This window comes from Pelodiscus sinensis, chromosome W, assembly GCF_052426305.1.
Source record: "Pelodiscus sinensis isolate ZL-2025 chromosome W, ASM5242630v1, whole genome shotgun sequence".
In the NCBI taxonomy this organism is placed as follows: Eukaryota; Metazoa; Chordata; order Testudines; family Trionychidae; genus Pelodiscus; species Pelodiscus sinensis.
Genome location: NC_143084.1, coordinates 12434293 through 12446616, shown reverse-complemented (window position 1 = coordinate 12446616; position 12324 = coordinate 12434293). Strand labels below are relative to the sequence as shown.

Genomic DNA, 12324 nt, shown 5'->3' with positions numbered 1-12324 from the left:
AGAGGTTCCCGGTCGGTCGGGGTCAGCATTGCCAATGATCTGTCCTTTCTCAGTTTCCAAATCCTCCGTAGGAGGGGGAGGACTATAAACACGGGAGGCTGGTGCTGACCTACAGGCAAGTGTTGATGGCAGCAACGAACGATGTCTGGATGGTGCCCAGTGCATACACGGAGACCACAGAGATGAGTAATGTGTGAGGTAAGAGCATTTTGGATACCACAGAGAATAGTGAGAATAACGTGGTCGGTGGCGCTCATGGGGCATAGCTGGTCTAGCTGGGGAGGAGAATACACTCCTGCAATCATCCTCATAATCACTGTAATGTGAAAGGACCAGTGATCTCAGTGAACGAGGGATAGTCTGTCGCCATTCAGGGGTATCGCCTGTGAAAACCCTCTTGTGGTGACCTTGAACACTGTCTATCCCCCAGCACCGGGACATCATAACTGACTATAAGGAGGATGGTGGCAAGAAGAAGAATGCGCCAACAGTGTTGATGCAGGCCATGCTGCTGTAGAGGGCATCAGTGCTTGTGGAGAAGGCACCCGTTCCGGACTGGGAGAATGAGTCAAGGTGCTGGCGGATTTTGACTTCACTCTCGTCGGTGCTGGTGTTTTGGCTGGTACCTGTGGTGTATCCAGTGCTCATGTTGTGTCCAGTTCTTGGGCATCTGATGTCATCAGTGCCAGCGTGGTCAGTGCCAAGGGTTGCGGGGTTTTCTCTTTCGGCTCTGCAACCGGGGTCACCCGGTGCCAGAGGCGCCTGGCTTATCTCCCATGCTAATTCTGGGAGGTAGAGAGCAGGCTAGAGAAGCTCTGTTTTTTGCAGGTGGCAAAGATGAAGGTGAGCCTGTCTGTTTCCTTTGTTTAGCAGGGGTCTCTTGCTGAGTACTCCCCTCCTTGGCTGTCTGTGGCTCTAGTACTTTATCAAAAAGTAGCATCTGGAGTCTTAAGCTTCCTGTCCTTCCGGAACCTGACCATATGGCTGCAACAGTGAACGCACTTCTGAGGGACGTGTCTCTCTCTCCCACGCAGCGGATGCATAACCCGTGGCCATTCAATACTGGCATAGGGTCACGACATTTGTCGCACTTTTTGAATCCAGGAGAGCCAGGCATTTCAATAGGCTCTTATTCTTTTATTCACTATTACCATTAAGCCTTTATTTTTTTTATTTTTTTTGAGAGCGCGCGCCGATACGAGGCTTGGTTGTAGCTGCGTTGTCTCTTGACATTGTAAACTATTTACATGAGGAATAATTTTTTTTTTATTAAACAAATTCAAGAGAGAAATGATAACTATAATTTTAACAAACTAAAACTAATTTCTTATCTACAGGAATTCCAAGAGGAGGAGAGGATCAGATTCCATCTGCGAATGAGGGCAGTATGAGGAAAACTGAGGGGAGTTGGGTCGCACGTGTGAACTCCAAAAGGTGCGAACCGCATGCGCCCCGTACCGCACATGCGTGGCCCAACCAGATACTGCTTGAAAGATCTTCGATATGTGGTGCCGGGACAAGTCCGACACCGACAGTTGGAGCACCCATGGAGACATCACTTGGGGTATGTCTACACTAGCCCCCTAGTTCAAACTAGGGAGGTTAATGTAGGCATTCGAAGTTGCAAATCAAGACCGGGATTTAAATATCCTGGGCTTCATTTGCATCTTCCCGGCCGGTCGCCATTTTTGAAATTTACAAGTCCGGACTAACTGCCCGCGTCTACGCGCAGCAGGGACCCGGTATTTCGAAGTAAATAGTGCATGTTTAAAACATGGTGTTGGATAGCACTTCGATCAGTGAGGCAACACTTATGCTGTATAAAGAGCACGTCCTACCTCCTTCATTAAAGGGCATGTGAGATTTCAGCCTACATTTTACACACTTCTTATTTCTATCCTACTCTAAGGTATGCTTCAATCTAAACACTGGACAATGTACATTAATGATCAGGAATTTGCAGTTTCTGGTTATGGATGAAAGGACATGATGTGAAGGAGAGCTCTGATAACTGTACATAAAACTTTGCAACCAACCTCTTCTTAACAAGCTTGAAACTGAGGCCAGGCTAACTTAACCTTGTGGTGCTCTTGGGTTGGAGTTTGAATCAACTTAGGCCAATGAGAGTTTTTGCAAAACATTTACACCTCAAAAACATAACAGCTTCCATGTAAAACCAAGTACAATTTATCGATTTCAGCTGTAATTTATTAATTTGTTCCAATGCAAACCTCAGTATAATTCTTAAGGGTGTGAAACCAGAAAAAGGTTCAGATGAACTGTGAATCAGACTTGTGGGTACTTCTCTCATAGTTGACCTCAACAAGATATCACAGGTTAATTTAAACTTCTGATGCAAAAATAAAAGCCTACTGTTGAGAAGGAGGAGAAATTACAGGTATCCCTGAGGAAACATGTATATCACAAAAATATTGTAATTAAAAAGTGTTCTTCTCAATCTCCAGTCATTGTGGCATTTGCCATTTAAACAACTGTTAGTTCTAAATCACACAGTCCACTCTAATGGGGGAATTTAATGGAGGAATGCAATGTCTGACAAAAAGTATTTTAATTGGCTAATAGGAACATGGAATGCTTTAAAGACTTTGATTACATTAGCACCCTAAAGGCCAATTCACTAGTGAAGCTGCCATCAGAACATACAGTGCATATTATATTTATTCATATAACATGTTTAATATGAAAGCATTGTGTACAGGTTGCAAAAGAAGTAATGATAAAAACAGCCAACCACAATGATCAGAAAAGCCAATGGCCCAAGTTACTAATGCTACAAGAAGAGGAAAGAGGAACAGAAGTGTCTCAGAGTGGGCCAACAGGAAGGTCTTAGGTTGATGCGCCGCACTATAAAGAATCACACGACTCCATAAACATAAGGGATCCTGTAATGCACTATAATAATGAATGTAAACATTTTGCAAACTATGCCATACACACAGGATTAAAAAAAAGAAAGACAAATAGGTAGCAATATCCTCTGAAGCTACTGAAGTATTAAATACCTACATACTTTTAATGTAGCAAGTTTTCACATGAAACCTTGAATAAACTTTCCACTAACCACTTGTTTAATAGTATAACAATACAACCCTAAATGCTCTCCCATCTCAAAGGACTATTACTCTTTTACTGAAGGTTCCTACTTCCACAAGCAAATTCTCTTACCAGCTTCCAGCTGCAGTAAGAATTCGACTGGCGAGAACAGTCTCCCATTCTTTGCCTTCCCGATTACACTTTAACCTGCTCAGCTTGGAACATCCCGCAGCGGCCATCTCATTCTCCACCTCAATATACATGGAGGGATCTGAGCTTATCTGAAAAAAGAACATGTTTTTACACAGAATGTAGGTCCAAAGTAGGGCCCAGTGGAAACTTGGAGTCTGATTGAAACAATACAAGTTTGTTTAAAATATCCTCAAAATACTCCATGTTACTTCAAAAGGAAGGAGATTCCAAGAGCTAATCTCCATCAATAATTTGTTTATTTTGAGCCCATCAATTAAAAAAAAAAGGTTTATTAATTTCTGGATACCAAATCTAGTACAAATGGGGCTAATACTGCTATAGTTTGAGAATTCTAGCAATCAAAGCCATACTTCTCTGGTAAAAGCACACAAACAAGGGAGCATGTAGTACAATGAGTCAATGTTATGTTAGACCCTCTAGGTTAGTGGTCACCAACCAGTACATCAGGATCTATTAGTAGATCTTGGAGCCTCTGACAGGTTATCCTGATTAGTTTGGCTGGGAGGCTGTCCAGCGCCAGCACTTCAGCTGTCCCTCCCCGCACTGCAGTGCTGCTCCTTCCCAAAGCCTCAGAGCTGCCCCTGGGAGCCTCCTGCTTGTTGAGCAGGGTGGGGGAGACAGAGGCAGGGGGGCACAGATATCACTCTGTCCTCCTCCCCTGTAGCCCATCTTCACAGATTGAGGAGTGCGGGGCCTTGGCAAAGGGGTGGGGCACAGACAGGGTTTAGGAAAAGGGGCAGGGCAGGGGTATCTGGGTTTGAGATAGATCCTGGATTGACTTAAATTCAAAAAGTGATCTTGTGCTAAAAAAGGTTGGAGACCACCGCTCTAGGTGCTGACCAGTATTCCCTTTCACATTTTCTATCCTTGGGCGGGTTGAAATTTCTCATGTGCAACACCAATATTGAGGTACTGTGTGGATATGCACCACCAACACAAACAAAAAACATACTTAAAAAAAATAGTCCATAGGTGTGGAAGAAAACATTAAAACAAGGGACAGTTAACAAGGAGCAATGCTTATGATATTTAATATGAAATCAAACAAAGAAAACTAACACTACACCCTTGGAGTACATGTTGTATCATCCTTTCTAACAACTCAAGCTAGTAAACACACCACAATGCATATTATCCACACATAGCTCAGCTTTAAGATGCTAAACAAATCTATGGAGTTAACTAGAAATAGTATTTGCAAGGAGAGCATGACTAATACAATATCGTGACACTGGAAAGGAGAGGGAAAGGCATTCACTCAGGCTTATACAGTTTCTCTGGGGAATGTTTAGGATCCACGCCATAGAAGAACAAGTGAAACAGAGACCCGTATAAACAGATAAAAGTTCTCCTGGTTTGAAACCTTCACCTTGTGTGTGTCACCAACTCAAAGAGTGGAGGCCCCAGAACACATTAACACATGGCGTCAGGGTTTATAGACAGATGCATGTTTCAAAGAGCTTGCAAATAAGGTTTCAGCCTACAAAACAACTAGCATCACACCTAGTACTTGCTACTTCTGACTCATAAGAGCCAGAACCCTACCACATAGCAAAGATCTGGCGTTCATGCAATACAATATACAGTAAACTTCCGATAATCCGGCACCTTTAGGACCCAGGGGGTGCCGGATTATCAGATATGCCCGACTATCAGAAGGGGGGGGCTATGAGGGGTGTGGGGTGGGGGGATGCTACCCCAGACCCCCTCATATCCCTCCCTTCTGATAGTCCGGCTCTGCCCCAGGAGTCCCCGATTCAGCCGCTGCTGGTCAGTTTCAGCAGCGGCTGAATTGGGAGCGCCTGCAGCAGAGCAGCTGGAGTGCTGCCGGGTTGGTTCGGTAGCGCCGACCCTTGGCGCCGCGAGACCAACCCGTCAGCACCCCAGCTGCTCTTGGGGACGCCTGGGGCAGAGCAGCTGTGGTGCTAACAGGTTGGTCCTGCAGCGCCGCTCCTCGGCGCTACTGGACCAACCCAGCAGCACCCCAGCTGCTCTGCCCCAGGTGTCCCCAAGTCAGCCGCTGCTGATACTGATCAGCGGCTGACTCCAGAAAGCCAGAGGCAGAGCTGCTCTGCCCCGGGCTTTCTGGAGTCAGCCCTGGTCAGTTTCAGCAGCGGCTGAATCAGGATGCCTGGGGCAGAGCAGCTGGGGCGCTGCTGGGTTGGTCTGGTAGCGCCAAACCTCGGCGCTGCAGGGACCAACCCAGCAGCACCCCAGCTGCTCTGTCCCAGGTGTACCCAAGTCAGCTGCTGCTGAAATTGACCAGCGGCTGATTCCAGGAAGCTGGGGCAGAGCAGCTCTGTCTCGGGCTTCCTGGAGTCAGCCGCTGGTCAATTTCAGCAGCGGCTGAATCCGGGACAGCTGGGGTGCTGCTGGGTTGGTCCCGCAGCCCTGAGGGGCAGCGCTACTGGACCTACCCGGCAGCACCCCAGCTGTTCTGCCCCCTGCTTCCTGGATTCAGCCCTGGTCAGTTTTAGCAGCGGCTGAATCGGGGAAGCTGGGGGCAGAGCAGCTCCAATGGTGCGGCTGCCCGGAGCACTTCCGGGTTCCTGATGGTGCCGGACCATCAGGAGTGCCGGACCGTCAGATGCCGGACCATTGGAGTTTTACTGTACCATGTATTAATTACAGGTTGTTCCTCCCTTAATCGGGACTCCCTGGTCCAGCAACATCCATGGTCCAGCATGGAACACAGATGTTCCTGGACCATAGAGCCCAGGCACAGGGAGGTCTGATGGTGGGGCAGGAGTGCTGTAGGGGGTACCAGCAACTTGTCTGGTAGCCATGTGGGGGGAAGAAGACGGGTGGCATAGCGGGGAATTCTAGCCCCAGCGGTGGCCGTGGAGCCTCAGCCCCAGCAGCAGCCAGCGACCTCTGGCCTCAGCCCCATTCTGGCTCCAGTGGCTGAGGAGCTACAGCAAGCAGGGCCTGAAGCATCTAGAGAGCCCCGGGGGGGGGGGAGCAGCAGCAGGGACAAGCTGGCCCCTAACCCAGTGGCAGCACAGGCCAGGAGGGGAGGGACCTTCCCCGGTTCCAGCAAATCCCCTCGTTCAGGGCCAGTCAGGTCCTAAGGGTGCCAGACCAGCGAGGTCCAACCTGTAATAACACAGGATTTAAAATAAAACAAAACAAAACATTAAGATCAGCGATATTTGCAACACTCCAGAAAATTCTGTTAAGAAAATAAAATTATTTTACCGTAAGCCATTAACATCTATGTAAACTGTTTCGACCTTTGGGCTCTGGAGCATCATGCGTTTCCATAAATGAAAAGCACAACATGTCTTCCTCAGCTCCCGAGAGACAACCAACAACAAAACTGTTGGAAATGTAATTACGCAAATGTCCTGGCACCCCATCCTTATTCAGCCTGCTTTCAGCCTCCAATGCAGACAGAGAGTACGGCAGCAAGTGAGTCGGGGACAGTTGGTTTGGGGGTGTCCCTATCTCCACCTCACTGCAGAGATGCCAGTGCGTGCATGCGCGCACGCACACACACACGCACACACACACCGACCCCACCCACCCCTGTGCAATCTGCTCCCCCCAGGCCAGCCGGGAGCTGGGATAAAATCCTGCTTCACAAATTTGCAGGCACAAGCTGTCTAGCTTAGGGATGTAATAGTCTTGTCGATTAACCGGCAAGCAAAAGCTTATACGTTAATGCTATAGACGACATGCATTCTTCCCGCCCAGCCCCCCCGCAGTAAATATTTTAGCAGGCTGGCCAGCAGCATGGCTCAGTCCCAGCCTGCACTGAGTCTGGGACCTACTACCGCTGTGGCTCTGCATTTAAAGCATATGAGGAGCCAGGCGGGCAGGCAGCGTGGCTCAGTTCCAGCTCGTACTGGGTCCAGGAGCTCAGACCTCACCCCCAGACAGGGGCTGCTGCTAGCCCTGTACCAGAGGCAGCAGTGCATGGTGGCAGGCAGCTGGTCTGTGAGGGGACCTGGTTTTTAAACTGGCTCCCCTCTTGGACCAGCTCCTGCCTGGCACTCTGCGCTGTTGCCACTGATAGAGAGGCATTAGTGTGGGGTGGCAGGGGGCTCCCCGGAAGTGGGGATGGAACACACAGGCTGCCAGCCCTACCCCCAGGAACTACAGAATAGGGGTATGTCTACACTACAGAGTTAGTTCGAACTAACTTAGTTCGAATTAGTTAATTCAAACTAAGCTAATTCGAACTAACGCGTCTAGAACAAAAAACTACTTCGAATTAGCGTTTTGCTAATTGGAACTAGCATGTCCACATTAAGTGGACCCTGAAGCGGGGTTAAGGATGGCTGGAAGCAGTGCCGGCAGGGCATCAGGTTAGGACTTAGAGTGTGGAGATGCTGTCTCAGGCTAGCCGAGGGCTGTGCTTAAAGGGTCCCGACCCCCACCCCGGACAGACAGTTCTCAGGGGTGCCCCGCTTGAAAACCAGTCCTGGCTTGGATTGCCCGGAGTACCCACACTGGGCACATCACACCACTCGGCCATCAGCCCGGCTGCACTTGCCGCAGGCTGCCATCTGGGGAGAGGGGGCAATTGGGGGGCTGCAGGAGAGCTTCCACCCCCAGAAGCCCACAGAGCCAGCCCAGTCCTCCCCATCGGGGGCTCGTACCCCATTCCTCCCTCATCTCCTTTCACTTACCCTTCCCTAGCCCCCCTTCCTGATGTACAAAATAAAGATAACGTTTCTTCCAACATTGACTGTCTTTATTGAACAAAACTGGGGGAGACTGGGAAAAGGAGGTGGGAGAGGGGAAGAGAGAGGCTGGGAGAGGGGAGGGCAACTAACATGATCAGGGGTTGGGAACAGGTCCCAGATGAAGAGAGGCTACAGAGACTGGGACTGTTCAGCTTAGAAAAGAGGAGATGGAGCAGGGACAGGATAGAGGTCTCTAAAAGCAGGGGTTGGGTGGAGAGGGTGCATTCAGAAAAGTTCTTCATGAGTTCCCATAAAGAAGGACTAGAGGACACCAAAGGAAAGGAATGGGTAGCAGGCTTCAAACTAGTAAGAGAAAGTTCTTCTTCACTTTCCTGTGCCTAGTGCGGAGATCGTGGATGAGGTCCACGATGTCTGCACTAGCCCAGGAAGGTGCCCGCCTCTTGCGGTCCCGGGCAAGCTCCCGGGAGCCGCCAGCCTGGTCCCGGGAAGAGGGGGTGGGCTGGGGGACATCGGGTGGGTGGCTCTGTGCCGTGCCAGATGCAGGGTCTGCTGGCTGGGTGCTGGCAGGCTTGCACCTGGCACGGGCATCGTAGCCAGCCCGTGACCCTTTAAAGGGTCCGGGGCCAGGAGGGGGGCATAGAGTTTCCCTGGTGTTGGCCAGAGTGGCCACCAGGGAAAGCTGGGGAGGGCTAGCCTCCCACTAGTTCGAATTAAGGGGCTACACAGCCCTTAATTCGAACTAGCTAGTTCGAACTAGGCTTAATCCTCGTAAAATGAGGTTTTCCTAGTTCAAACTAAGCGCTCCGTTAGTTCGATTTAAATTCGAACTAACGGAGCGCTAGTGTAGCGCCTATTAAAGTTAATTCGAACTAACGTCCATTAGTTCGAACTAACATTGTAGTGTAGACATACCCTAGGCGACTAACCGATAAGAATTCATGAGGTTAATCTACTATTCAATTAATAGATATTTAACATCCCTAGTCTAGCTGGGAGTCATGACAGAGCACAAACTTATAGTTTTTCCTGTTACAGACTCACTCTGCTATCCCTCTGAAGCTTATCTACTCTCTGTCTTTTTTTTCTTCCTCCCCTTCAATTTTTCTTCCTTCTCCCCACCCCCTTCCCTTATTTATTCTTGGATCTGGACTTGCAACACTCCGGTCATCTGAAGAAGTGGGCTGTGCCCACAAAAGCTCATACCACCATCTACATGTTTTGTTAGTCTTTGAAGTGTTACCAGACTATTTGTTAGTTTTTAAAAAGAAAAAGTTACTTCTTAAGTATTAATGAGGCTAATCAAGTCAAGGTGGATGTGGCTCATTCACTGCTGCTGATCGGGAGATGTTGACTATCAAGAGAGGGGAAGTTGCATTTGTAGTGCATTACCAACTTAAATCTTTATTCAAACCTAATTGGATTGTACTGAATTTGCAAATGTAGTTCAGCTGTTTCCCTTTGTAATCAAGTTCTGAAGTTCTTTTTGTAGAACAATGGCTACTTTTAAATCCATTACTGAATGTCCAGGGAAGTTCAAGTGTTCCCCTACAGCAGTGGTTCTCAAACTTTTTGGTCCGTGACCCACCCGGCTCAATGCAAACATTACCGTGGACCACCAGCTGCTAACGGAAATGCACCATTATATAATTATGCTTGAGCCATGGCGGGGGGAGGACAGAGGGACAGGGAGGACTCAAGTTCAGGGCTTCCCATAGGCCAGATTTACTCTTCTGGGGTTCCGGGGTTAGTGGATTTTGTGCACCACCGCCAAAGGTTCTGGGGTGGGGTCAAAACGTGGGCCTCGTTTCACGAGGCATAAAGGATCTGCCGACAAAGGGTTCTGGGGTCGGTAGATCCCTGTCTAGACAGAGAGGGCACAGCGCAGTGGCCATTTTGATTTAAATGAAGTGACGATTATTTAAATCTCCGCTTCATTTCCCTTTGTCGAGTAAACTAATCTACATGGCTCCGTCAACAGAGCCATGTAGTCTAGATGTACCCTGTGTGTGTAAAGTTATGAATACGGACTTTGTATTTATATTTTAAATGTTCTCTGCTGGGAGGGGCAGTTGCTCGATACTACATGGACAATGGTGCTAAAGGGTTGCCAATTGACACCCGAGGAGCACACAATGGCCCCTTGCCTGAGAAGGACACCGAGAGACTCCATGGCTCCTTGCCTAAGAAGGACAGAAACTGGTTTGCGGGTCATGTGATCAGCCTATTTTGGGAGGCACCAGCACGCAGAAGAATGGGTTTTCCCTCTGCATGGGCAAGATTATAAAAGTATCCTGAGGGTGCCTCCATCTTGTCTTCACTCCGGCCCTCCGCTCCAGAAGCGCCACTGGTTAGGACAGAGGGTCCAGAAGGATTTGTTGACCCATCCTGACATAAGCTGGACGTTTGTTAAAGAAAGCACATTACATACATCAATCATCAAGGCTACGTCTACACTACCAGTTTTTGTGGCAAAAAATATGCTAATGAGGGACTCATTTGCATGAGTCGTGATCTCATTTGCATATTTTCTGCCAATCAGTTCCACCCCCCCCGGGCTAGGGTTTCTGTGCAAAAACAAGCAGTGTGGACATTTTCTTTTTGTGCAAAACCCCCTTTTCCCGCAAGATCGGTAAACCTCTTTTTTTGGGACATAATGTTCTTGCGGGAAAAGGGGTTTTTGCACAAAAAGAAAACGTCCATACTGCTTGTTTTTGCACAAAAACCCTAGCGAAAAAAAGCTGATCGGCAGAAAATACGCAAATGACATAGCGACTCATGCAAATGAGTCCCTCATTAGCATATTTTTTGCCAAGAAAACTCGTAGTGTAGACATAGCCCCCATTCTCGATGTTACATCTCTGGTAAGAGCCTGCAATCTCATTCTCAACCTTTTCTTTCTTTCATTAATAAACCTTTAGATGTTAGATTCCAAAGGATTGGCCCAGTGTGCTCTTGTGGGTAAGATCGCAGGTATAAATTGACCTGGGACTGTGGCTGGTCCTTTGGGACTGGGAGAACCTGCTCAGAGTCAGTAAGATTGGTTTTTACAACCTCTCACCTGTGTAAGGAGTGGTGCTGGTTGTGGCACAGGTGAAGCTGGGGTGTCTAAGGGGTTTTGCTTGTGAGACTTCTTGCTGGCCAGATTGGCAGCTGAAATGCTCTGTGACTGGTTTGGTGCCTTATAGAGGAGGACCCCAGTCTTGGGTTGTAAGTAGTCCTGGTTCTAAGCAGTTTGCCCTGATTGGACCCTCTCAGCAGTGCCACCAGACCCACTTGGTATATTACACCAGTAGCATTCTGTTATTTTCCTTGTTGGGCCTGTCCTCAAGTAGCTGAGTTCTAGGTACTTGTCTGGCTCTGTCAATCTGTTTCCTCACTTCCCCAAGTGGGTCTTTTAAGTTTTAAACCCAGCCTTGCAATCTGCCACGGTGCCAACTCCGCCCACCTATCTATACAAACGAATTCATTACTGGAGCCAACCACATAAACCACCAAATCAGAGGCTCATTTAACTGCACATCCAGTAATTTAATCTATGCCAGCAATGCCGCACTGCTATATATTGGATAAACTGGACAGTCCCTACGGAAAAGACTTAATGGACACATCAGATATCCCCTGTTGGGGAACAATTTAATCTTCCTGGGCATTCATTAACAAAACAGCTACTTGAAGATCTGTTATAGACCAATTCCACAAGCCAAATACACAGGGAAGGACTGGAACTACAATTCATTCACAAGTTCAATCCTCACACCTATGGAGTGAATAAAGATACTGGATGGCTAGGTCATTATCGACCTACCAAACAATGAAGGTGGCAATGGTTCTTTGTCTATGTAGAATCTCTGATCCCATCTACATGTTCTGTTAGTCTTTAAGTGCTACCTATTTGTTGTTTGCTAATTAATGGTTCTTATCTGCCTCTTGACTATCCAGTCTTTAGGTACTTAGAGACTATTTGTTTTTCCTATTACATTGCAGCTCGGCTTTCCCATTGATTTTTTTTTACCCACTGCCTCTTCTTGTCTCCCCCCCCCCCCCCGCCTCCCATTTTTCCTTCTTCCACACCCCCCTCCCTTCTTCCCTATTTATTCTGGTCCTGGACATTCACCACTCCCGTCATCTGAAGAAGTGGGCTGTGCCCACGAAAGCTCATGCTACCATCTACATGTTTTGTTAGTCTTTAAAGTGCTACCAGACTATTTGTTGTTTAAGTTTATCTTGTACAGACTAACTTGGCTACCCCCTGAAGCTTTAAGTTTTAAGACTACCCGAGAAAGATCTTGTAGGTGTTTGTCTCCAGCTGAGGGATTGCAGCAGACACGGTTGTATCTTAGAGCTTGGCTATAGACAATGGATTGTGTGATGTGTCCTGGATGGAAGCTAGAGGCACGTAGGTAAG

The 12324-nt window shown here is 48.0% G+C and overlaps 1 protein-coding gene across 3 annotated transcripts in view; it reads right to left on the bottom strand.

Moving 5' to 3' along the window:
• Positions 1-12324, bottom strand: part of LOC149520873 (protein HIRA-like) — a 136481-nt gene that overhangs the window by 70218 nt on the left and 53939 nt on the right. For all 3 annotated transcript variants that reach the window (XM_089775058.1, XM_089775056.1, XM_089775057.1), the window contains one exon: positions 3187-3335. In XM_089775058.1, the coding sequence (XP_089631184.1) occupies positions 3187-3335 (149 nt within the window). The remainder of the gene's footprint in view (positions 1-3186; positions 3336-12324) is intronic.